The 25,877-nt window shown below is 36.5% G+C and overlaps 1 protein-coding gene across 4 annotated transcripts in view; it reads right to left on the bottom strand.

Annotated features, from left to right (window-relative positions):
* The window catches only part of LOC150087055 (RING finger protein 11-like), a 167,815-nt gene that overhangs the window by 60,197 nt on the left and 81,741 nt on the right, over window positions 1–25,877 (bottom strand). For 2 of the 4 annotated variants that reach the window (XM_090371786.1, XM_090371785.1), the window contains exon 3: window positions 6,485–6,642. In XM_090371786.1, the coding sequence (XP_090227912.1) occupies window positions 6,485–6,642 (158 nt within the window). Of the gene's footprint in view, window positions 1–2,590; window positions 2,769–2,864; window positions 2,918–6,484; window positions 6,643–25,877 lie in introns of all 4 variants that reach the window. The other 2 variants (XR_016546864.1, XM_090371787.1) reach the window with 2 other exon arrangements.

Here is a 25,877-nt window from a genome sequence, read left to right as displayed (position 1 = left end):
TTGTGAAATGAATTAGGAAGTGCTTGGGAGGTTTAGATCTTTTTGCAGATAAACTTGCTCTATTAGTTAAAACCTTGCCTGAGACCGACTAACTCAGCCACGGAGTGAAAAAAGTCCACTAAAGTTCCTCGCATCATCGACAGGATTCGAAACTTGTAATCAGCATCTTCTACACACCCGGGCCTTTTCACCCGGTGTGGAGAGGATGCTGATGACACCACTGTGCTACCTGAGCAGACTGCTGTCATGAACTCTTGGATGGCATCTTTCAACTCAAAAATTCTCGTGAGCACTTCTGAACTGCTTAACCATCGCACGTCGAAAAAGTAAACAACATTGCTGTGATCAGCATCCCATTCCGTCTGTAGAAAATTTTGAAACTGTCGATGATTCAAACCCTTCACTCAGATGAGATTCAAAATGTCTGTAATAACTTTCATGACATTTTCAAAACCGAAAGATTTGCCACACAAATTTTCCTGGTGAATGATGCAATGGTAGCTGGTAAATCTTCTAGTATCTATACTGGCAGTTCTTTTTGTAAAAGTGCTATCAATCCCACTTTTGTTTCGACCATAGCTTGGGCTTCATCCGTTGCCAACCCTGCGAGGTTTTTCAAACTGAGGTGATATCTAGCAAGAATCGTTTATGTAGCTTCCAGAATGTCTATTCCCTTCGTGGTTCCTTTTAAGGACATAAAGCCAACAGTTCTTCAAAGACTAAGTTCGTAGTAGATCCCACGAATAAAAATAGCCAACTGAGCTGTATCGGTTAAATCTGTGCTTTCATCCAATGCCAGTGAGTAAAATTTGCATGCTAGCAACTTTGTTTTCAATGTCTCCTCAACATTCAATGCCAGTTCTTCTACTCTCCTAGTAACAGTCATTCCAGACAAGCTTATCTTTTTGAAAGCATCATCTTTGTTTGGGCACACAACTGCTGATGCTACAAGGCACTCCTTCACAAATTCTCCATCATAAAATGATTTCAACCTTTTGGCAATTTTTTGAGTAATGATATAACTAGCTTTAACATAACTCTCGGCATCCTCCAATACTTTCTTAAAAACTGATTGTTGAGATTTTAATGATTTTTTGAGAAGGTTCAGTTTTTCTGTGCGCACTTGACCCTGGAGATTGAAAAGCTTGGTTGCATGTTTCGTGTCATAATGTCTTTTCAAATTGTATTCCTTGACAATGGATATTGATTCCTGACATATTAAACAAACAGGCTTTCCATCAGTTTCCACAAAGAAGTATAAATCAGTCCATTTTTCGTTGAAATTGTGAACAACACTGTAAACACGTTTTTTGCTGGTACCGGCCATTTTGAATTTACTAGGGCCTATTATTACCGATGTTATAACAAAGTTAATCAAAACTTCACTAAATGATTAAATTCACTTAGCTTTATTTTTAAAGCTCAAACAACGTAATAAAAACTAAAGAATATTAATATTAGTTGTTAATAATCAAAAGTTGAGAAAGCGCGCATGACAAGATCGAATTCTAACTGACTGAATGACTAAAATCCACACAAGCACAAGTATATATATACCTTGACAGTTCCTAGAAAGGTCCAGTGACTCGAGAATACTTTTCTGGTAAACACTAGAACTGGAAAGTATGCAAAAATGTAGCAGTGCCATCTGTGTGCTCTTGTTGAGAAGCTGAGCTTTCTTGCTTAACCGATACATGGCACAGGAGTTGTTACACTCCATTTTTCACTATTATATATATATTTTTTGGAAATTTCGTTGTGTTCTCGGGCCACAATTAAGGGGCCTGCGGGACATGGCTTGAGCACCCCTTAAACCATTTAAACATCCATTCTGTAAATGGATGTTTGAATGGTTCTGCTACATTTAACATTGTTATATACAGAAATGGTGCCTTAAAATCAGACACTAGTGACACCAACTAGTTAAAACTAATTACATTCTGATTAACTTGCCATTTTTATGGCCCCATGTAAGAGCACTAAGCAAGGAATACCTACAATGCCAAGTGAAGCCTTAATTTGTACATATTGTCACTCCAGAAATTTTATTTATAAGGGCCATTCAAATTAAAAAAAAAAAAAAAAAAAAAATTGGTTAAAAGTAAACACCAGTAGATGAAACTATATAACCATTTCCTTACTTTGCTGGCCAGTGAAAATGATGACCTTTGAGCTCCTTCAGGTTGGCTGAAAATGTAGCAGCTGAAAGGCGACAGGTCGGGATAGTCTTGAAACAACATGTCATTGTCATCACACATTAAACTAGCTGGCTGACTAACTGATCAGCCATAATCACTCCACTGCTTAGAAACTCCACTCCAAAGAAAAACCAAGCTATGAGTACTGGTCCATGCCGATCAAAAGAAAATGTTAATATCATCTTCCATGTATTAGATATGAATGGTGTGACCAGGCATCCTGATTTTTTGGCGTAATGTCCCAGATCCCCAGAAGAGTTTTGGGGACATCGTTTTGTCCAATTTTCATGTAAAGCTCTTTTTCTGAACTAAATATACAATGTTAAAATTATTAATATATAATTTTATTAATTTAGCATGGCAATAACATTATAATAAATAGAAACACCTACATTTTAACACCATGTTTCCCAAACCGTATATGTTCCTCTGTGTCATATAGTTCAAATGTACATGTACACTAGGTATGCGATAGTGATTTTTTTTATTTTCTTTAGATTAGACTGCATACTGTATGGGTGGCTAACCCTGCAGCAAGCCTGTCATGCACAGCTCTTGTTAGTGGCAAACCTATACAATGTGTAAAAAAAAAAAATAACTAATAATGTATAAAATCAAAAATGAATATGCAGTTTAAGTTCCATTTTTATTTCCAAAAATATTTACCACTTCTTTGCTTTAATTTAAAGAACATTAGTCAACTCCTTGCTACATCCATTCTGTAAGGACAAACATTTATTCATTAACCTATTAATATTACATTTATTTCATAAACATAAAATTGTTTAATTTTTTTTATTATGAGCGCTTAGCATATACAATAATAATTTGCACATTTAGCAAAAACATTTGATGGTACTAATCAGTAGTGGAAGTACTGATTCCAGCAGCTTATGGATATGATCCTAGGGGTCATGATGGATTTTCAACATGATATGCAGGAAAAGATTGTCCACCCCTCGTTACTACTTAGCATATTCCAGCGAACTCTTATACATATCACTAGAACTCATCCTTTATTTCCACAATAAAACCCTACTTACTTATAGAAACCTTCACTCTGGAAAGGATTACAGGGAATAGCTCTGCCAGACCCTCAATATATAAAGCACTGACACTACCTCCCGAATCTCTTTCCCTGCTTCTTTCAACTGAGATTTACATATGAACATTAAGCAGCGCAATCAGTCCGAATTACTGGTATGTATTAGTAATCATTTGATTGAACTTATCTGTGATCTTCAAGAATAGATAATCCTTTCTATAAATCAATAATTCACTAGTGAGAGAAAAATATCTTTAATAGCTCATTTGTTTCTGTGGTTTGTGCAGTATACTATTTAATTTGTTATAAATTTGTAATTTTTACAAAATGGATACAAGGCAAAACAAGTTTTCATACAGTGCTAGCTTCAAATTGAAGGCGTTAAATTATGACAAAGAACATGGAAACAGAGCATTATAAGGACATTTTTTTTTTTTTCTTCCCAAAATTCTGTTTCTAAAACTTGTCTTAAGGTCTGGTACATCTTATCATCCAGCAAATATGGTAATCAAGCAAGCAGAAGTTGTCTTTTATAATTACTGATAAAATAAGACATTAAATATTTTATTTTCTCTCCATTCAGTAAAATCCCTATGCATAAATGCATTTATAAAGAACAATATTTGAAGGAGGGGGACGTGTGACATTTTCAATTAATGAAGATGGTTGTTGTGCTGATATAAAAGTTTACTTAAAATAAAGCAAAACAAGCAAAACAGCAGAGGCAAAACTAATTTGCAGAATTTTTGTCCAAATTTTTATCCCTGAAAACCTGGTCACAATAGATATGAGGCATAACTGGATGCAACCTGTTGTTCAGAGCATGAAAACTACAGCTACTATTCCTATCTCAGATTAAGTATCAACACCTATATTTATGCACCAGTTCTAGAAGGCATTATCTGCTCTTAGATGCATCATTTATTTTGTTCTGTAGGTGCCACCAATGTTGCAGTAATTACAGGTAAAGGCACAGATTTCAATTTCAGAAAAGGAGACTATGGAAATTTAAGATAATACATGGCATCTGTAAATTGGGTAGATTGCAGAGGGAAGGCGAATATATTAGAATTATGGGGATACCTTTAAAGCAATAATATAGCAAATAAGAACATATAGCACAAGTAAGATGCCGAGATGGGTGAATACAGAATTGACCAGTCTAAATGTGTAGTCCCTCATAGAGTAGAAAAGATGGCTAGGGAAAGTTACAAAGTGATGAAAAGTAGTGAAGCCTACAACAGCTAAAAGTTTATTAATAACAGTACCACAGAAAAGGTTAGGACAGCCAAGGTTTAGTATGAGTAAGCACTGGTTAAGAGAAAGCACAGAATAGGGACAAGGAGTTTTTCGTGTATGTGAATACAAAGAATAAAATGAATCAGATCAGACCCTTATGTACAGGGTGTGGGGAAGTCTTAGATAACCCGGCTGATATTGCTGATGAAATGAATAAGTACCTTGCACCGATCTTTACTTATGAATGCCCTTCACAGCAAGAAGGAGTATGCAAGTGAAGCTGGAAAGCATGAAATTCCCATATTATTAGAAAAAAATTTGAGCCTATAGGCAAGTAAGGCTCCCCAAGTTTAGCACATACCCAGTAATTATGAGGGTGATGGCCAAAGAGTGCAGAAAACCAGTGAGCTTAATTCTGAGGGCATTACTTAACTCGGGGAAAGGTTTCTTTGGACTGGAGACGAGCCAATGTCACCAGTACATAAAGGTAGTTCTAAGAGTGAAATCAGTAACTGCAGACCAGTTAGTCTGACTTTAGTAGTAAGGAAACTCTTGGAGGCAATGATTAAGAGTGCAATCCAGGGACATTTAGATTGAAATGGGATTCTTAAGGACACAACATGGTTTTGTTAAGGACAAATCATGTTTAACTAATCTGGTTAGCTATTTTGACAGTTATTCATGAGCTTGATGTAGACAACAATTTCAACATAGTTCATTTGGATTTTAGCACAGCATTTGACTCAGTCCCACTTCTTACTGTATAAGATGGTATATGTTAGGATAACTGGCAAGGTTCCAATATGGATTGCAGGATGGCTGCAGAGCAGAAAACAGAGGGTGTGATTAATGGACATTCTTCAGATCAACAGTGATCCAAAAACCTCTTTGGGGTTTTGGGACCACTGTTGTTTCTGATTTTCATAAATGACATTGACAAGGTGATAGAGTAATGTCAAAATTGTAGATGATATTACATCATCTGGAAGAGTCATTAATGATCAGTGCCAAGCAGCATTCCATCAGGATGACTTGAACAGGGCTCAAGAACAGTCAGAAAAGTAGCAGTGTTTTAATACAGCAAAATATAATATCATATGCTTGGGGAATAGCAACCCTAAAATAACTTATACACTTGGTGTGGCTAAATTAAAAGCAGTAGAGAAAGAAAGGGATTTGGTTGGATATGAAGTTCTCTGAGCACTATATACAGGGAGCCAGGAAAACCCATGGTGTTCTATCGATGATTCATTGAGCAGCCTATAGAGATAGGGTGGTTATAATCTCACTGTATAAGGCAATTATAAGACTGCACTTGGAATGCTGTGTCAAAGTATGGAGACGCTCTAAAAAACAACACTCAGATTGTTGAAATGGTCCAAAGATGAGCAACTCGCATGGTGAGATCAGCAAAAGGACGACTGTCGGAAGAAAGATGGATTATGTGGGCTACCAGAGTTTGGCAACCAAGCACCTTAGAAGGGATCTGACTGAGGTTTATAAAACTCTGAGAGGGGTTAGTAAAAAATATGAAGGCAAAATTTTGACTGTTATAAAGAATTCCAAAACTAGAGGCCATAAATTCAAATCACAGGTGAAGAGGTTCAGACTAGATTGTAGAAAGTTTTCTTTTAGCTAGCAAGTTGTTGATTACTAGAAAAAGTTGCCTCCACAGGTAGTTGAGGCTAACAATTTGAAGAAATTCAAAGGTCAACAGGATAGTTACCTATATGGGGAAGGAAATGTGTAATTTGTCTATTTGCTTATTTACTTTTTACCTTTTTTTTTTTTTTTTTTCTGGCTAGTGCAGCAACGGCCTGTGGCTTTCTGCACTATATGACTAATACTATTCCAGCTACATTCCATCTGTTTATTCCAAAATTGTGTATGTCATTTGGTCAACCCTTATTGAAAAAAAAAATTTAAAACAAAGCGGAAAAAAAAGGTTTCCTGTGTATAAAAAGAAATGCATTATTTCCCTGTGAGCAGAAAGAAAACTCACTCTTTTGTTTTATTAAGTCCATCATAAATTCCAGTTGGGAGATGATGAATAAGACCAATCTTCTTTGCTACCTTTACTTGATCATCTTCTTCTGATAACTGAGATGAATTCGGTGGCAGAGGTAGTGCACTTACAGATTGAAAAAATATAGTGTTTCCCTGAAAAGGAAATATTTTTATCATCAAATAAAAATCACTGAAATTAATATTAATGAAAAAAAAATAGCAATTATTCAGAAAACAATATTTTCCATATTACATAGTACAGTCAGTCCTCGTGTAGCATGATAGTTGTGTTCCTAGAAACCCTCGTGCAATGCAAAATCATGCAATATAAACAACAGGGCCTATGGGAAAAATAGGGTTAGGTGCCGACCACCCAAGATTGAACACACATTTGTAACCAAAACATTACCAAACACAATAAATAATCATAATAAAATACGTAAGTATTTTATTACGACTATTCCGTAATAAAATATTGCTACTGCTTTTGCTTCTATCGTAAGCAAACTTGTTTTTTGTTTGATTTTCTATCCAAACAGATGACAGCTGTTCCATCTCTTCCAATTCTTTGTGTCTTAATCTAATGGATTTTTAATTACACTTTGAGTTGTTCCTGCTATGAAAGTTGTTTTTATTTTCTCTGCATTCTTTGTAATTCTCGGCATTGCCTCATTTAGGCCTGTAGCACGTGCAATATCACATTTTGCTCAAAGCGTTTCACAATTTCATATTTTTTCTCTATCGACAGAGGTGGACTGGCCATAAGCCTTACCGGGGAAACCCCGGTGGGCCAGAGGCCGGTGTGATTTTGGCTATAAACCATAGTATGAGGCCACTATAAATTTTCCCGGGTAAGAATTTTTGATCCAGTCCGCCTCTGTTTATCAATATTGCTTTTCTTTTTCACTCCGAATCTGTAGTGTCTTCACCACGATGATTCCTTTTCACACCTTTTAAGTATTTTACTCATTTTTAGGGAATAAAGCACAATTACAAAACGAGGAGGCATGCTTGATACACATAAACAAAGCTGCACACATGTAGCAACTGAATAAACAACACCGTAAAGGCAGAGATACACTATTAACACCTCACATTTTACTAAAGCACATTTTTAGGGGTTATTACCATAAAACAATAAAAACAATTTCCAGTTGCGTTTCTGCTAGTGTAATCTGTTATAAACTGGTAGTAAAGTCAATCTAATTGCATTTGCGATAATACCAATAGCTGGAATTGTGTGGGCTTTTACCTTATTATGGTGAAACGTGTTTCACTGATATAAAAACACAAATACATTTTCAGAATCTTCTCTTCATTCCTATCGTGTTGCGTTCAGTTGGGGTGATTCTGCGTTCGACTGCCATTTCTTGTAAACACAAAGGCGAATCGTGCATAAGCGAATTCGGTTCGTGTTATATAAGATATCGTTCCCGTATTTATAAATCGTGTATGATCGAATTTGTGTAGTGTAAACACGTGTTATACGAGGACTGACTGTATTTTATATTTCTTTTCTTTAGAGCAGTGATGCATAATCTCTTACTTTCAAAGGACCACAGTGAAATTTGACCTAATTTGTAGACAACATTTGAAAAGTTAGAATACATAATTAAAAATTAATAATCAAGCATACATTTGTGTGTTATTAATTACTTTTTTAAAAGAAATGTCACATTAACAAAATAACATGGACTTTTAATGCAAAAATCAGAATATTTCATTAAATAACAAATAAGCATATAAAAAAATAATAAAATAAACTGAAATAGTAGTAGCAGTAATGGAGGCAGGTTATGCAAGAAAGCAAGCATATGAGCTTATGTAGAATCACAACAAAAAACAATTTCACACATCCATTCCCTCTAAAAGTTTGTCAAGTTCCATCTTGAATTTATTTAAGCTATCAACTACGACAGATGGAAGATTGTTCCGCTGGCTAAAGGCAAATTTCCACACAACTATTCTACAATTCTCTTTCCTCAATTTGAATTTACGTCCCCTCGGTTTGTAATCTGAGCAAGCGGAAGAATCCCATCAGAATTCAGCATGCTCAATCCACTGAAAGCCTTATACACCTCAATCAGATCAGATCACTTCACAAGTGCCTAGTTTCCAGCTGCTGTAATTTGCAGAACTTAGGCCTTTCTTGGTAAGAGGATCCCTTCATTCCCCCACACCAATCTTGTTGCCCTTCTCTGTACATGCTCAAGAAACTCTACATCCTTCCTAAAATGAGTCTCCAGACCTATAAGCAGTACTCAAGGCATGGCCTGACCAATGCCTTATATAAAGGAAATGGTCAGGCTCCTTTTCCCTACCAGCAAAATTCCTGTATATCATTGACAAAAGCCCATGACCTGCTTTGGCAGCCAGTCATGCATTGCTCAGAAAACTTCATATCTGACTGAACAATTACTCCCAGATCTTTTTCATTTTCTACAACCCTAAGTGTAGTACCACCACACAGTTGGTACGTTTCTCTGGGATTATTTCTACCCATATGCAGTACTTTGCATTTGTCGATGTTAAAACTTCAGTTGCCACTTCTCAGTCCATCTGCCCAACTTTTCTAGATCCTGTTGCAGTAGCACACTGCCATTATTGTCATTAACAACCCTGCCAACCTTTGTATCGTCTGCAAACTTTGACATTAAGCTTGATATTACCTTCAATATCATTGATAAATATACAAAACAACAGTGTGCCCTATACCAAACCCTGGGGGACCCCACTAATAACATTAGTCCATGAAGAGCAGCACCCATTGATTACCACCCTCTGTCTTCTTCCACTCAACCACCATTTTATCCAATGTAACAACTTACCCTTAATACCATACTCAGTGGCATGTTATCCTAGGGGTCTCTGATCAGAGGAGGTCCCAAAATTACTGTTTTAAAAATTCATTGCTGTTTTTTACTAATATTTTTAAGTGATTTCTATAGGGAACTGAACTTTCTACTTGCCAAGGTCAAGGAACTTTAAAGATTAATTTGAAAATTACATTTTTTTTTCAAAAATGGTTTTATCTATTTTGATGAAATTTTATATTTAGTTCTTATGTCATATAATTTGTTTGTATTAGTAACACAATAAAATGAAATAGTAAATGTTCTTTATTAGTTTTTTCTTTATATGGGGCCTCAAATTTCATTTTGCCTTGGCCCCATGAAGGTATAAGCGTGCCACTGACCATACTGCTCAAATTTGAACTTCCATGCGCAACAGTGTCAAAAGCTTTCCTGATATCAATTTTATTTTTTGCATCCAGTTCCTTTGTAACAAAATCATAGTATCCAATTAAATTGGTCAGACACGATTTTCCCTTAACAAATCCATGCTGTGTCTGAATTATTACTACAGTCTTAGCATTAGTACGGGCATATGATGCAAGAAAGCAAGGTTATGTAGCATCAGCCAAAAAAAAAACAAAAAAAAAAAACTTCCACTTCGCTCCTCCGTTTGTTCGAAATACCTGTCCAGCTGAGCCTTAAATTTATTTAGGCTATCAACTTCCACAACAAGGGATGGAAGTCTGTTCTACCAACCAACTACCCGCTGGCCAAAGGCAAATTTCCGCACATCTATCCTACATCTGTCTTTCTCAATTTGAATTTATGCCCTCTCAGGTGATTATTCTGAGCAAGAGGCAGAATCCCATCAGCATTGAGCATGCTCAAACCATTCAAGGCTTTATACACCTCTATTAGATCACCTCGCCGGTGCCTAGTCTCCAGACACTGTAATTTGCAAAACTTAAGCCTTTCTTCGTAAGAGCAACTCTCTGGTCCATTCACTAATCTTGTTGCCCTTCTCTGTACTCGTTCCAGCAGCTCTACATCCTTCTTCAAATGAGGCCTCCAGACCTGAATACAGTACTCAAGGTGTGGCCTGACCATTGCACAAGGGAATAATCACCTCCTTATCCCTCCTAGAAAAATTCCTGTATATCATTGATAAGACACCATGAGCTACTCTTGCAGCCCGTCTGCACTGCTCAGAGAACTTCATATCTGCCTGCACAATAACCCCCAGGTCCTTTTCATTCTCTACCATTGTCAGTGTAGTACCACACAGTTGATACGTTGCTCTGGGGTTGCTGTTTCCCATATATGTAGTACTTTACATTTGTCAATGTTAAACTTCATTTGCCACCTCTCAGCCCATCTGCTTAACCTTTAAGATCCTGTTGCAGCAGCATAGCGTCAGTAGTGTCCTTAACAACCCTGCCAACTTTTGTATCGTCTGCAAACTTGAACATTAAGCTTGATATACCATCATCAATATTATTTATAAATACAGAAAACAATAATGGACCCAAAACTGAACCCTGAGGGTTCAGTGTTGAGGTCTTGTCTAGATGATCCTAGAATGCATCTTTAAACATTGACTCCATTATTTTCCCCCAAACAGTAGTTAAACTAATTGGTCTGTAATTATTCGTGTCACCCTTAGATCCCCTTTTGTGAATTGGGGATACATTTGCACATCACCAGTCCATGGTCTTGCCCCTGAGTCCAAGGATACTCTCATAGTTATGGCTAAGGGTTTGCTTACTTCCTTTCCCACCTCCTTTAATATAACTGGATAGATCCCATCCACCCCAGTGCCTTTCTTATGTTTAACTTCGACAATTTCGAACGAACGAACAGAGGGGTGAAGTGGAAGTGGTTATTTTTTATTTATTTATTTTATTTTTTATTCTTTTTTTTTTTACTGATGTTGCATAAGCTTGCTTTCTTGTATCAAATGCCTCTACTAATGCTAATGCTAATTTTTCATCCACTTTGCTCTCAGTTATTATAAAATCATTCAGCACCCTGTTACAGTTTGATAAACTTCAGGAATTTTCCTGCTTTAATAATTCCTCATGTGTGAATGTAGATGCAAATGAACCATTGATATCAAGTGGACCAAACTGATTCCTCTCCTTGCTTCTAGAGTAAAGAAGACCTTGCTATTTTTCTTAGCATCCTTTGCCAAAGATTTCTTGTAATCTTCCTTTGGGACTTGATTACACACTAGCTTATATCTGCCATAGCTTTCTGTGTCACCTGATAATTTATATGCATCCCATACATATTTCTTCTCTGCCACAAGTCTCATTAGTTCGAGTCTCATTTAGGCTCATCAAGTCTCATTTAGGCCTAAACCTTGAACAATATTTCTTAATTGGTATTAAAAGCCTAATAGTTTCCACAATTAATTACTTGAATGCTTTCCACTTAGAATATTCCAACTACTGTTCAAGATTTAGGCCTAAATGTATGACAAATGAACTAATGAGACATGTGGCAAAGAAGAAAAATGCATGGGATACATATAAATTAATGGATGACATGGAAGCCTATGATGGATATAGCTGTTCTGTAACCAAGTCACAAAGGAGATTAGGCAGACAAAGGCAGATTATGAGAAATCCTTGGCAAAGGATGCAAAGAAAAACAACAAAGAGTTCTTTACCTATGTAAACTCTAGAAGGAAAGGGATGAATCAGATTGGTCCAGTGGATATTGATGGTTCAACTGTTGATGACCCTGCTCAGGTGGCTAACAAACTAAATGAGTATTTTGCATCTACATTCACACGAGGAGTTATTCAGGGAGGGGAATGCCAGAGGTGTATTGAACTTTGGCAGTAAGCTAGATAATCTTGTAATAACTGAGAGTAAAGTGGAAGAGAAATTGTTGAAGATAAACATAAAAAAGGCACCCGGGGTGGATGGGATCTATCCAGTTATATTAAAGGAGGCAGCAAAGTAAGTAAGCAAACCCTTAGCCATAATTATGAGAGCTTCTTTGGACTCAGGGGAGGTACCCATGGTCTGAAGATGTGCAAATATGACCCCAATTCACAAAGGAGATCAAAGGGCGACAAGTAATTATAGACCTGTGAGTTTAACTTCTGTTCCAGGAAAATTAATGGAAGCACTGGTTAAAGAAGCACTGTAGGATCATCTAGACAAGGCTTCAGTTATAGCTCGGACACAGCATGGTTTTGTTAAGGGAAAGTCTTGCCTGACCAATTTTATTGCATACTATGATGTGGTCACAAAGGAACTGGATGCAGGGAATAACTTTGATATCATATATTTGGATCTTAGAAAGGCTTTTGATACTGTTGCACATGGAAGACTCCTGCACAAATTGGAGCAGTGTGGCATTGGAGGCAAATTGCCGCTATGGATAAAGGGATGGTTGAGTGGGAGAAGACAGAGAGTGGTAATCAATGTCCACAATGAGCAGTGTCCATTAGTGGAGTCCCTTAGGGTTCAGTATTGGGTCCATTGTTGTTTTCTGTATTTATAAATTATATTGATGATAGTATATCAAGCTTAATGTCGAAGTTTGCAGATGATACAAAGGTTGGCAGGGCACTAATGATAGTATGCTGCTGCAACAGGATCTAGAAAAATTGAGCAGATAGGCTGAGAGGTGGCAAACCAAGTTTAACATTGACAAATTTAAAGTACTACATATGGGAAGCAGTAACCCCAGAGTGACGTACCAACTCTGTGGTACTACACTGACAGTGACAGAGAACAAAAAGGACCAGGGGGTAATGGTGCAGGCAGATATGAAGTTTTCTGAGCAGTGCAGACGGTCTGCAAGAGTAGCTCATGGTGTCATGTCAATGATATACAGGAATATTTCTGGCAGGGATAAGGAGGTAATTATCCCCTTGTATAAGGCAATGGTCAGCCACACCTTGAGTACTGTATACAGGTCTGGAGGCCTCATTTTAAGAAGGATGTAGAGCTGTTGGAACAAGTACAGAGAAGGGCAATAAGATTAGTGAATGGGACAAATTGTTGCTCTTACAAAGAAAGACTTAAGTTTTGCAAATTACAGTGTCTGGTGACTAGGCACCTGCAAGGTAATCTGATTGGGGTGTATAAAGCCTTGAATGGTTTGAGCATGCTCAATTCTGATGGGATTCTTCCTCTTACTCAGAACAATCACCTGAGAGGGCATAAATTCAAATTGAGGAAATACAGATAACGATTACTGCGTTAACATTCACATAGAAAGTAAAAAATTACACAAATCGTGTTATTTAATGGGGTTGGTTCGTAAATGAGATGTAAGGTTTGATTAAAGTATCTACTTATGACTCCTTGGTATCATCTGTATGATACCGAGATTGACGAAGCATTCTTCGATGAAAATGTAGAACACGATGATCGTCCTACATGATGAAACGAGTGAAGCTATATCTATTGAAGAAAGTTTAGTTGCAAGACAACAAACTCTTTTGTGGAGCGATGACAAATATTTACAAATAGCTCCTATTTGTGGACGAAATGTTGCACAAAGTTTACTAAATAGTGGACGAAATGTTCTACAAAGTTTACTTTTTGACAAACATACTGAAGAATTGTCCTTTCCTAGCATTTACTTTGGTCAGTATCAAGTTTGCAGATAATTTAAAAGTTTATGATGGCATCGAGGGGACTTCTTCATTCAGATTGGCAAGGAGTGATGCCTTATCATCTTCTTTATATGGCCGTAAAAATAATGAGACTAAGAACTCGAGATTCATTAACAGTTGCTTTTAAATATGTTGAAAAAGACACTAAACTCATCAAAGAACAAATCTAATCTTGACAATACGTCAATAACTGCACTGAAAACAATTTAACAATTTTGAAATCGATTCCTAATACAAACTTATTACTGGACACAACATAAACCTACGTTCTTCTTAACTTTGAGTGCAAACGAAATCACTTGGCCTAAATTGCTAAAAATTTTATACAAATGAAAACACGACAACTACTTGAAACGGATCAAATTTCAACAAACATTGTAGCAATCCACATACTCACATTCTTTTGCAGTATAATAATGCTCCTAAAGAACTTATGGGAAACGGTATGAACGCAATGATAGCTATGTAAATCAGCTTGTGTCCATTTCTACTGCAAAAGTATCTGGTAATATCAAACTCCAAACTCATAAACATACTTTTACTTGTTACAAAAGGATCAAAGCTACCAACAAACAGGTTTGTCATTTTGACGCTCAATTTATGACATCACAATTATATTAATTCCCATGCCAAAAGCATAGGAATTAAAAGTTTAAAGTTTAAAAAAAAGTTTAAAAAGTTTCTTTCAGACACTTGAGTCAAATATAATGCTGAATAGAAGAATCTAGAGAACAACAAATATACTAGAATATACACTTTCAAATTTAATCTTAACTTGACTTCTCAACATTGTTCCACACTTGCTAAGTAAATCCTGAGATATCCTTATTATCATTTGCATCAGTGTTTACAACAATATTACCCTTTGTGTCCTTAAAAAATGATAGCTACTCTACAATGTCATATTAACTTTTGCTCCCTGCAGACCTACCATAATCCTATTTCATCTCACCTTTTTTTTGCACAATATATTTCCTATTTCTCTGACATTATCTACTTCCTGTGGGACTAGAGATCCTTTTGCTGTTGAGGATGTTGTTATGATGTGTGATACTGGAGCATGGACCCTAACACTGGGTTGGGAAACTTAGTGCTTGATGAGTCCCTCATTTCAATTTCTTCAAGAGTAGCAACCCTTTTCGTGAAGCCCTCATATAAGCCCATCAAAAATGCTCAATTTGCTCTTAATATAAGCCCATCAAAATAAGCCCCTCATATAAGCCCATCAAAAATGCTCTTAATCTCCTTGCAACAAGCACACAAAGGCATCATCTTTGGGCTGTATCATGTTCCAATACAGACAGCTTTTCAAACAATCAAGTAGTACACATTATACAAATTCTTGATTCATGAGAAAACTGTCAAGTCAGGTCTTTTACTATTTATGTATACAAGATATTCATCTTTTATACTTTATATTCCATTCTCCAAATTCCATATACTTAATTTAAAAAATTTATTTAACTTTATTGCTTTACTGGTTTTTTTTTTTTTTTTTGCTGCTTTATTTAACAAATTTTAAATATTTTCCATTTTTCTTCTATTGACTGATTTTCATATGCCATTTCTTGTAATTCTATATATTCTCTCAATCTATTTCTATACAGAATCCTAATACTTTCATCTTATAATAATTGCTTTTGAATTTTGTTTCTTATTGGTTTATTTTTTGACTTTTCTTAAAGGATTCCTTAAATCTGAAGGTTCCCACTAATAATTCGTGCTCGCTTCTGTATCTACTGAGGTTGCTGCTTTTACATCCTTTATACACAGTGAATCAGAATTATATATATATATACACATAAACAATCCATAATTTGTGAGTCACAGACATCAATATGAAAATAAGCAAGTATGCATCCTGTTAAAAAAAAAAAAAAAAATGCCATCATATCTGAAAACGTGCTTCTGATATTAGGTACTGTATAATTCTTTAACATTTCAAAATAACCCTAGTAATCACAGCGAACTGATTTTGGATTTGCTTAAAGATATACTGCCACCAAGGGTAACTGATTACAGAATTTATAACTTTTTCTTTAGGTTTCTCCCTCTTCTGGGCCATATATGCTTAATATGTTTAATGTTTTTGTTAACCACCTCAATTTTACATGCAATATTCTTTCTGATTCTATATTACATTGTTTTACATTTTTTCAATGATTCATATATTAAAATCCCAATGCCTTTAGCAGCTCTTCTAATTTTCTGCACCTCATTATATATAAATATATAATTTCCCATATTTATTATACCTTTCTCTTTCTTTTTTAGTTCCTCTAAGTGTATAAATCTTTTCTAATTTCTATCCTCCCACTATCTCTTCTTTCCATTAACAGACCTTATATTCATGTTCCCACAGTTTTTATTCCTTTCTTCTTCTTAGAGTTTCCCTAATCTATTCCCAGTCAGTTCAGTTTCTAAACTTTTTAATTTTCTTTGAACATTTTAACTTTACATCTGAAGGATCTTCTCTTAAATGGTGGACTACAATTCATCTCATGCCCATCGTTTGACCTGTCTGGCTAGGATAGTATTATCAGATGCTTAAGATCTCACCAGTGTGGCTCTTGAGGTTATCAACATACTCGCACCTCTTTGCTACAATAAAGTGGTAGTCTAAGGAGAATTATTCATTTTAGTTTTATTAATTATCGCTTCCCAACAAACACACACACACACACACACACACACCTCTGCCTTTGTGACTGTTTCTCTGATTAATTTTCTTTGAAAAAGGATGCTGTCTTGGGGTATCCATCTGTGAAGTTCTTCCAAGGGTCTCTTTTAGTCTCTGCTGGGTAAGTACTTACTCTGCTGGGTAAGTACTTTGTTTGCTTGTGGTTTGCACAGCATGGTGCAATAGCCTTTCAACCCAATCCTATGATGGTTTAGAGGTTATCAACATATTATGTCTCTCAGTTTTTTGGATGACAGTGCCTTGATGAGATGGAGCTGCAGCATACAAAATTTTCATTCTGTTTAACTATAATCTATCCTTTACATTTTATCTCACAATCTCGACAAACTTCAAAAGAACCAGCAACAGAAGTGACAAGTTCATCTCAACTACCTCTGATATACTTTGTAAGTGCTACTTAAAATTTCTCTCAATTTGACACAGAGCAGTGATGCAGCAGATCTGTCCAAAGATATTGAAAGAAAGATACCATTGAAAGAAGTTATGCTACCATATGCTACCCGAAATCGCGGAATGTGAAAGAACTTTTGTCTCAGTGGCAAGATGAAAACTGAATAAGAAATTTTTTAAGTTTTCTGTTAAAATATGAAACAAAAATTAATGATTTTAGAGATTTTCGAAGCCAGTTTATCTTTAAAATTAAGTGAAATTACCTTTTCAATTAAGAAAGCCAGAAAATATCTTTGAAACCATTGTGATTAGCAGTGCTGAAGCTGAGTGAGCTTTCAGTGTAATGAATAATATTAGCATTAGCAAAGGCACATGATGCAAGAAAGCAAGCTTATACAGCACCAGCCAAAAAAAAAAAAAAAAAAAAAAAATGTAATATAAGCCAAGATAACACCAATGAATCAACACTAATAGACCCCTCACTTTTCAGACTGATAATCAGATGGAAGGCAAATAGTGTAAGAGCTGGTAGCTGATAGATTTTTTTTTTTTTTTTTTTTAGTTGTTGGCGCAGCAGCTTCTGTGGCCATATTGCACCTCCCAATGTTTTCGCATTTTGTACTCTGATCCAAGCCCGAGGCGGGATTCGAACCCGCAACCTTTGGGTTGCCAGGTAGGCACTTTACCCACCCAGCTAGCCCGGTCGGCACTGATAGATTTCTCCATTACTTCAGAAAGAATTGAAGTACAAGAGGACAATAATTAGGAGGAAGAAGACGTGTCAATTTTTTAGGAATTAGACAAATATGAGCAAATTTCCATGCAAAAGAAAAACACCAGTGGAACAACATAATGGAAAATTGCAACAAACACAGATTTTAAAGAGAAGAAATACCATGCAACTTCTTTGCATCAAGATTCTTCTAATGCCTTTCTGCCAAAAATCTAAGGGAGGCAATGAATGAAATGTGTACAGCATAAATGTGGGGAAGATTTACTAAGATCCTGAAATGCAAGAAGGAAAATTAAGATTATAAGTTAAAAAAAAGGTAAGATGCTAAGCTGAACAAAGAATAAGATGATAATCTTCTCTTTCCTGTAACAGGCCAGTAGGCCTGTTACAGTCTCTCTCCATCTTTGCAGGGGTCTACCTCTGTCTCTCTTTCCCTAGGGTTTGTAGTGTAGTATCTCTTTCAGATAGCATCTGTCCTCCATTCTTTCTACATGCTGGATCCATCTGTTTCTGTATGAGTCAATATAATTCAGTACTGAGGTTGTCTGCAGTTCTGATAGGATGTCAGGATGTCTTTATATTGTTGGGAATGAGCAGCAGCCTGGAAAACAAGATGCAGGGTATTTCATAGACTGTTGGGAGTCACTGTAGTACAAGTAAACACATGGGCTGTGTTAGAGTCGCTAAGAATAGGAACAGGTGCATGTATACACCAATGCTAGGAGTTGGATAAATAAATTTGATGAATTTCAGGTGTTGATCAAAACATCAAAGGCAGATATTGTTGGGATATCAGAAACGTGGTGTCACACAGATATAAGGAATGCAGAACTGGAATTTGGGGAGTATAATGTGTACAGGAAAGACAGACAGGATAGGAAAGGAGGAGGGGTTATGCTATTAGTTAAGAAACATGTAAAATTCAAGGAAGTGCAGCCAGTCGACATCACTGGACAGTGCAGTGTCGAGTCAGTTTGGTGTGACATAAGCACTGGGAGATCAAAATTGAGAGTAGGAGTGTACATGTCTTGATAAGATGATAATAAGTCAGCTTTATCTTAGGTGAAGATGCAATGGATTCACCAGGATGTAACAAAGGTGGAAGTATGGTTGAAACTTTTAGGGAGGCACACAAAGAAAACTTACTTTGATAGGAGTTTGCAAAATAGAATATTCAGAGGATATCTCTTCAATATTTTCATGTTTGGGAAGAAGAGAACTGCAACCAACAGCTTTTCATGTTTGGGAAACCAGCATGCCTGGCTACAATTGGCCAAGAGGCAAGATTCATACCCTTCACATGTTTGCTGCTGCCTCTAAAAACTGTCTGTACTATGATTGCACTAAACTGTTTGTAAACCATGCTGCATTCAAAGAAACAGATAATGGCTGCCCCTAAACTAAAGGACGTACTGTTCATATCATTTGCTGAACACGTGTTTTCTTGTACATCACAAGTGGAATGTGTTGCTCTTTAGAATGTTACACCTGGAAATGGTGGGGGCATTTTAATGCTAAGGAGAGTTAAAAATTTAGAAACTAAATAATTGTTGAGAGAAGTATCTGTAAATATTGTTAATTCAGAATAATATTTAGTAGACAAAACAATAATTGAAAGTTAAGTTAACGAAGTTGGAGCTTTATACATTTTGAATAAGAGTAGATTGTGGGTTATTTGTATGTTTGGAATATGGTGTGATGATTTCACTTCTTTTGGTGTGATGATTTATTTTTTTTGTCTCACTTACAAAAACAGCATTCTTACAAAAAAAAGGATGTGTAAAATATGTTCTAATGTCATGTACATACAAAAGTACACAGCCATTAATTATTTTTGAAATGAAGTAAAGGTAAGCCACTTTATCTGTTCTCATGAGTAGAAAAAGGACGAATTTTCTTTTGAACATAAACTCTACAATTTTATTCTTGCAATTGTTTATATAGCAATTTGAAGAAGTAAACTGAGAAATTTGGAATATTTTCATTAACTGTTAATTGGCTTATGTTCTTATTAAAGGCAGAAGAATTTATGTTGCTTGATGCAAATGGCCTGTTTCACGTCATGTATTAGTTCTTTTCCCCTGTTAAAGAAATAGATATTCTAAGTAATTTATTTTATATATTAAAATGAAGAAATTAAGTCTCTTTATTTTTTTATTGTTCGTTATATTGTTATTCAACTGTCTGATCACAGTGTAGCCACTTAAACCTGGAAGAAAATACAGTGAAATCACAATTGGAAATTTATATGTTTAAACACCCTGCCAAAGCTTTGATAGTTTAGTATTAGACAAATAAACAACGATTGAAGAGTAAAAGTCTGGAATTCATAGCCAAAAGTGAATACTTACTTTTGGGCTGCACTGTAAATCAGACCTAATCTCAATTTTATCAGACCTTTATTCCATGTATGTAAACTAATCTCAACACAAACAAAGAGCAAATAAAACTGGGTACCAAGTCATGTATTACAATTGGCACACCATTCAAGATAAACAAAAACAAAGTGCCAAAGCAAACAGTGTAGAGATCAATCAGTGTACCTATAAAGCAGTTATTAATTTCATGTGCCCTTAACAGCACTTATTTAGTGATCACTATTTGCCAATGCTATCAAGGCAGTGTTAGGTGGGTCAGAAAACTGGTAGCTTAGGAGGATACACAGACTAACAGATTAACAGTAGCCGCAGGCAGAGGTAAAAGTGATTCTTGCACTGCTTCTACTGGAATGAGCAGCAGCCTGGTAAACAAGATGCAGGGTATTTCAGAGACTGCTGGGAGTCATTGTAGTACAAGTAAACACATGGGCTGTGTTAGAATAGCTAAGAATAGGTACAGGTGCATGTATACTTGTGTATACACCAATGCTAGGAGTTTGGTTAACAAATTTGATGAATTTGAGGTGTTGGTCAAAACATCAGCGGCAGGTATTGTTGGAATATCAGAGATGTGGTGTCACACAGACATAAGGAATGCAGAACTGGAATTTGGGGAGTACAATGTGTACAGGAAGGATAGACAGGATAGGAAGGGAGGGGTGGGTTTAGGCTATTAGTTAAGAAACACATAAAATCCAAGGAAGTGCAGCCAGTCGACATTGCTGGACAGTGCAGTGTCGACTCGGTTTGGTGTGACATAAGCACTGGGAGATCAAAATTGAGAGTAGGAGTGTGTTATAGGCCTAATGACTCTGATGAGAATAATAAAAAAAACTGTAAAGTGAAATAGGGAGTCTGCTGATGAGGCTAGTAGGAGCCAGACGTGTTCAAAGCTGCTGTGGATTTTTCTTATTTATTGGTTTGAAATTATTGTTTTTCTAAAACTTTTGATTTCAATTTAGTAGTATAGCATTATTTTGTGATTTTCTGATTAATCTGATGTATTTATTCTTTATTTGGCCTTGTAATTGCATAAAAGTATCGGTAAGGGTATCAAATCCACGTGTTACAAGTTGCAACTCCACTGAACGAGAAGTTTTTTAGCCATATTTAGCCGCTTTATTGAATATTTTTTACATCAAATTATTTTCTGAAAGTAGCTTATAGACCTAGTAAGGATCGTTAGTTTATTCTGAATTGAGACAGCGAGATTTTAAAGTTAATTAATACTTAAGGTGTCCATAGATTTACCATTTGTAACTTGTCGCCTTTGTCATAGATAGTGTTTGTATAGTATAGGTTATAATATTGTCGGTTGATTGGTAGAATCTATTAAACTTGTTGAACTTCATTGTCAATTAAATTGTACTTTTAACTAAATACATATAACGACTTAGATTACAAATGTAACATAATTAATTAATACATAACTGATACGGAAGTTATATAAAGGGAACTCGTAGATAATTAATACTTGACACTGAAAAATATGTATATCATTATAACTGTGTTGGGATACAAGTTTAGGGTTATAATTTTGAACTGAAATTGAAATTTTATTGAAATTAATAGAAATCATGACTCAGACCAGAGCAGCAAAGCGAAAGGCTCAAGCTAAGAAGTACTGTGGCTCAGAGGAGAACTAAGAGGGGCAGTTGCCTTCTGAATCACAGCCTTTCAAAATGCACTGCTTGCATGATGTTTGTGGAGCATTCAGGTACGGGACATGATATTGCCATGGGGGATGTCTTTGTGTGTGCACGATGCAAGGAGTGTAAGGAAATCAGGCGACTACTCAGCGTTGTTATGGGCCTATATGAGAGCTTGAAGGACAGGGTGGACGCCCTCGAAGGAACTAAATTGAGGGGCCCATCAAGCTCTCAACTGCCCACATCAACGCCAGAGCTTGCACTTGGTCATCACGCAACACAGCGGCAACCCCCAAGGCAGAATACGCTGGTCCCACAGGAACTAGTAGTTTTGGTGACTCTATTGTCAGAGAAACGGGGAACGTGCTTTGTAAAAAGGATGGGTGGAACAGGATCAGTGTACGTCTGCCAAGGGCAAAGGTTGATGACGTTGTAGAGCGGATATCTTCTTTTAAGAAGATATCCGCTCTACAACGTCTACAGAAAGGATACACAGGATAGGAAGGGAGGAGGGGTTATGCTAGTAGTTAAGAAACACATAAAATACAAGGAAGTGAAGCCAGTCTGGTGTGATATTAAGCATTGGGAGATCAAAATGTACACTTTGGCACTAATGATATTAAGAGTAGAAGACCGGCAGAAATACTTAACAAGTACAGGTCACTGTTGAAAAAAAGCCATGAATTAGGGTTGAATTTTAAAGTGTCTGCAATTCTGCCCAGACACGATAGGAGGGAGTATATGATGAGAGCCTTGTCGATCAATTCGGCCCTGGAAAGATTGTGCAAGGCTCAAGGGGCAGAATTTTTTTCAGCCTGGACTGTACTTGTTAACAGGAGAGACTTCTTCTACAGGGATGGGATACACTTAAATAGAAAGGGTGCAAGAATAATTGCTGATGCTATTGAGGCAGTGTTAGGTGGGTCGGAAAACTGCTAGCTTGGGGAGAGACAAAGACTAATAGATTAACAGTAGCCACTGGCAGAGGTGAAAGTCATTCTTGCACTGCTTCTATTGGAATGAGCAGAAGCCTGAAAAACAAGATGCAGGATATTTCAGAGACTGCTGGGAGTCACTGCGGTACAAGTAAACACATGGGTTGTGTGAGGGTAGCTAAGAATAGAAACAGGTGCATGTATACTTGCGTGTACACCAATGCTAGGAGTTTAGTAAATAAATTTGATGAATTTGAGGTATTGCTCAAAACATCAAAGGCAGATATTGTTGGGATTTCAGAGACGTGGTGTCACACAGATATAAGGAATTCAGAACTGGAATTTGGAGAGTACAACGTCTACAGAAAGGATACACAGGATAGGAAGGGAGGAGGGGTTATGCTAGTAGTTAAGAAAAACATAAAATACAAGGAAGTGAAGCCAGTCTGGTGTGATATTAAGCATTGGGAGATCAAAATTGAGAGTAGGAGTGTGCTATAGGCCTAATGACTCTGATGAGTATAATAAGAAACTGTACAGGGAAATAGAGTGGGCCAGTAAATCAGAGAGTCGTATAATATTTAATTTCCCAGATATTGACTGGAATTTGGGGGCTGGTCACTCGCACACTAGCAAGGATTTTGTGGATTTATTGGATGATTGTTTTCTACATCAGCATGTTTGGAAGGCAACTAGAGGGAGTAATACATACTAAATACAAGGCAACAATACAAATGGCCCTCAGTCCCCAGCAGCTTTCACTCTCCCTCTTACGGCAGCGAGAGGATCAGAGTGGAAGCAGAGGGTGCTAAGAATCTCTGGGTACGACCAGGCTGCCATGCACGGAAATTGAACTTGGCCTGTTATAACGTACGATCACTCATCGGTGAAGACAGGATATTAGAGCTGGAAAAGGAATTAGAAAATGTGAATTGAATATCATCGGTTTGGCTGAAACAAGAAGAAGAAATGAATGACTTATAAGTTTATCAAGTGGAAATCTGCTGTACCCCAATGGAAACAGTGAAAGGAGTGAAGGTGGAGTTGGGTTTCTGGTCCATAAAGATTTTAAAAACAACATTTTGGAATTCAAAAGTACATCACCAAGGGTGTCAAGACTAATACTCAAGATTTCTAAGAGGTACAAGCTAAAGATTATAATGATTTATGCACCAACATTGAGCCATGATGATGAAGAGGTTGAAGAAATGTACACTGAAATTGAGAGTCTTCTAGATGAGCAGAAAACCCACTACACTATTATTATGGGGGACTTCAATGCTAAGGTTGGAAAAAGGCAAAACAGCGCAGAAAGAGGAACTATAGGAAATTTTGGAATTGGTGAAAGAAATAAAAGAGGTGAAAGACTTGTGGAATTTGCAGAATCTCAAGGACTGTCAGTAATGAACACTTTTTTCAAGAAAAGGGTGATCAGAAAGTGGACATGGAAGAGTCCAAATGGATTAACAACTAATGAAATCGACTTCATCCTCACTAACAGAAGATATATTGTGAATGATGTTACCGTCCTGAATAAGGTAAATGTTGGAAGTGATCACAGAATGGTAAGATGTACACTTGATATAGATGTAGGAAAGGAAAAAACTGACTCGAGTAAATAATACAAAGGTCTTTGAAATAACAGAGGAGGAGAAAAAGCAGTATGTACTGGAAGTTAAGAACAAGTTTGAGCTTCTGCAGACTGCTGAGGACCAAGATATCGACGAGGAATATTACAACTTTCTGAAAGTGATAAAGCCCAAGAAACCTATAGGGAAACAGAAATCCAAAGAAGAAAAAATTAGTCAAGAAACACTTGTCATGATGAACCAAAGACAACAAATGAAGCAAGAAAAACACTGACAGGGAGAAAATTGAGTATACTGAGTTATGCAAAGCCATTAGAAAGAGACTCAGAGAGGACATAAGAAGATTTAACCAGAAAAGTAGAACAAGCATTAAGGGAAAACAAAGGATTTAAATCAGCAGCCATGAGCAGTAATACAGAAAGACAAATGATACTGAAACTGAAGGATAGCAATGGTGTACTTATAAACAGCAGAGAGGGCATAATTCAAATAGTAGAAGACTACTATAGAGAATTATACAAGGAGCAGGGGAATGATGCCAGAAGTGGGGAAGATGGATTGCAAAGTAGCAATACATACAACATACCCGATATTCCTCCTGATGAGGCAGAACATGCACTGAAGAAAATGAAGAATCAGAAAGCCCCGGGGGAAGATGAAGTTACTATAGAGTTGTTAAAATTGGGAGGAAGAGACATAACACAAAAACTGGCAAGGCTCTTCACAAAGTGCATTAGAAAAGGTGTGATGCCTAAGCAGTGGAATAATGCAATCATAGTTTTGCTGCATAAGAAAGGAGATAAATCAGAAATTGGAAATTATAGACCAATTAGCTTGTTATCCCATATCTACAAGTTGTTCACAAGGGTCATTACTAACAGATTAGAAAGAATACTTGATGAGAATCAACCAAAAGAGCAAGCTGGCTTTAGGACAGGATTCTCAACTATGGATCACCTTCACGTAATATCACAGCTAATGGAGAAAGCAAATGAATATAAAACACCATTATGCCTGGCATTTGTGGATTATGAAAAGGCATTTGACTCCATACAGCATAAGGCAATGTTTCGGGCACTGGAAAGACAAGGCATAGATACTCCATATATTATGATTTTGAAGAAAATATATGAGAGTGCTACATCCTTTATTAGACTAGACAAAGACAGTAGCAAATTTAAAATCGAGAAAGGAGTTCGACAAGGAGACACAGTATCTCCGAAGCTGTTTACTGCTGCCCTTGAGGAAGCTTTCAGAAGATTAGACTGGTCGCAGAAAGGAGTCAATGTGAACGGAGAGTACCTAAACCATTTACGATTTGCAGATGACATTGTGGTCATAAGCCACGATCCCAAAGAATTAGAGGAAAATCTTAATCAGTTATTCATAGTTAGTAAGGATTTTGGACTAAAGATGAATATGGCTAAAACAAAAGTAATGATGAACAAGTATGCCACGGAAAGGGAAATAATGATTGAAGGAGCAGTAATTGAAAAGGTGGAGTCATATACTTATCTGGGACAAGTTATTAGCTGTAATAATGATAAATGGCTGGAAGTCAAGAGAAGAATAAATTTTG

Source organism: Mastigoproctus giganteus, chromosome 4 (assembly GCF_048544385.1).
Source record: "Mastigoproctus giganteus isolate SK-2022 chromosome 4, ASM4854438v1, whole genome shotgun sequence".
Taxonomy (NCBI): domain Eukaryota; kingdom Metazoa; phylum Arthropoda; class Arachnida; order Uropygi; family Thelyphonidae; genus Mastigoproctus; species Mastigoproctus giganteus.
This window is presented reverse-complemented; position numbering and strand designations above follow the sequence as displayed.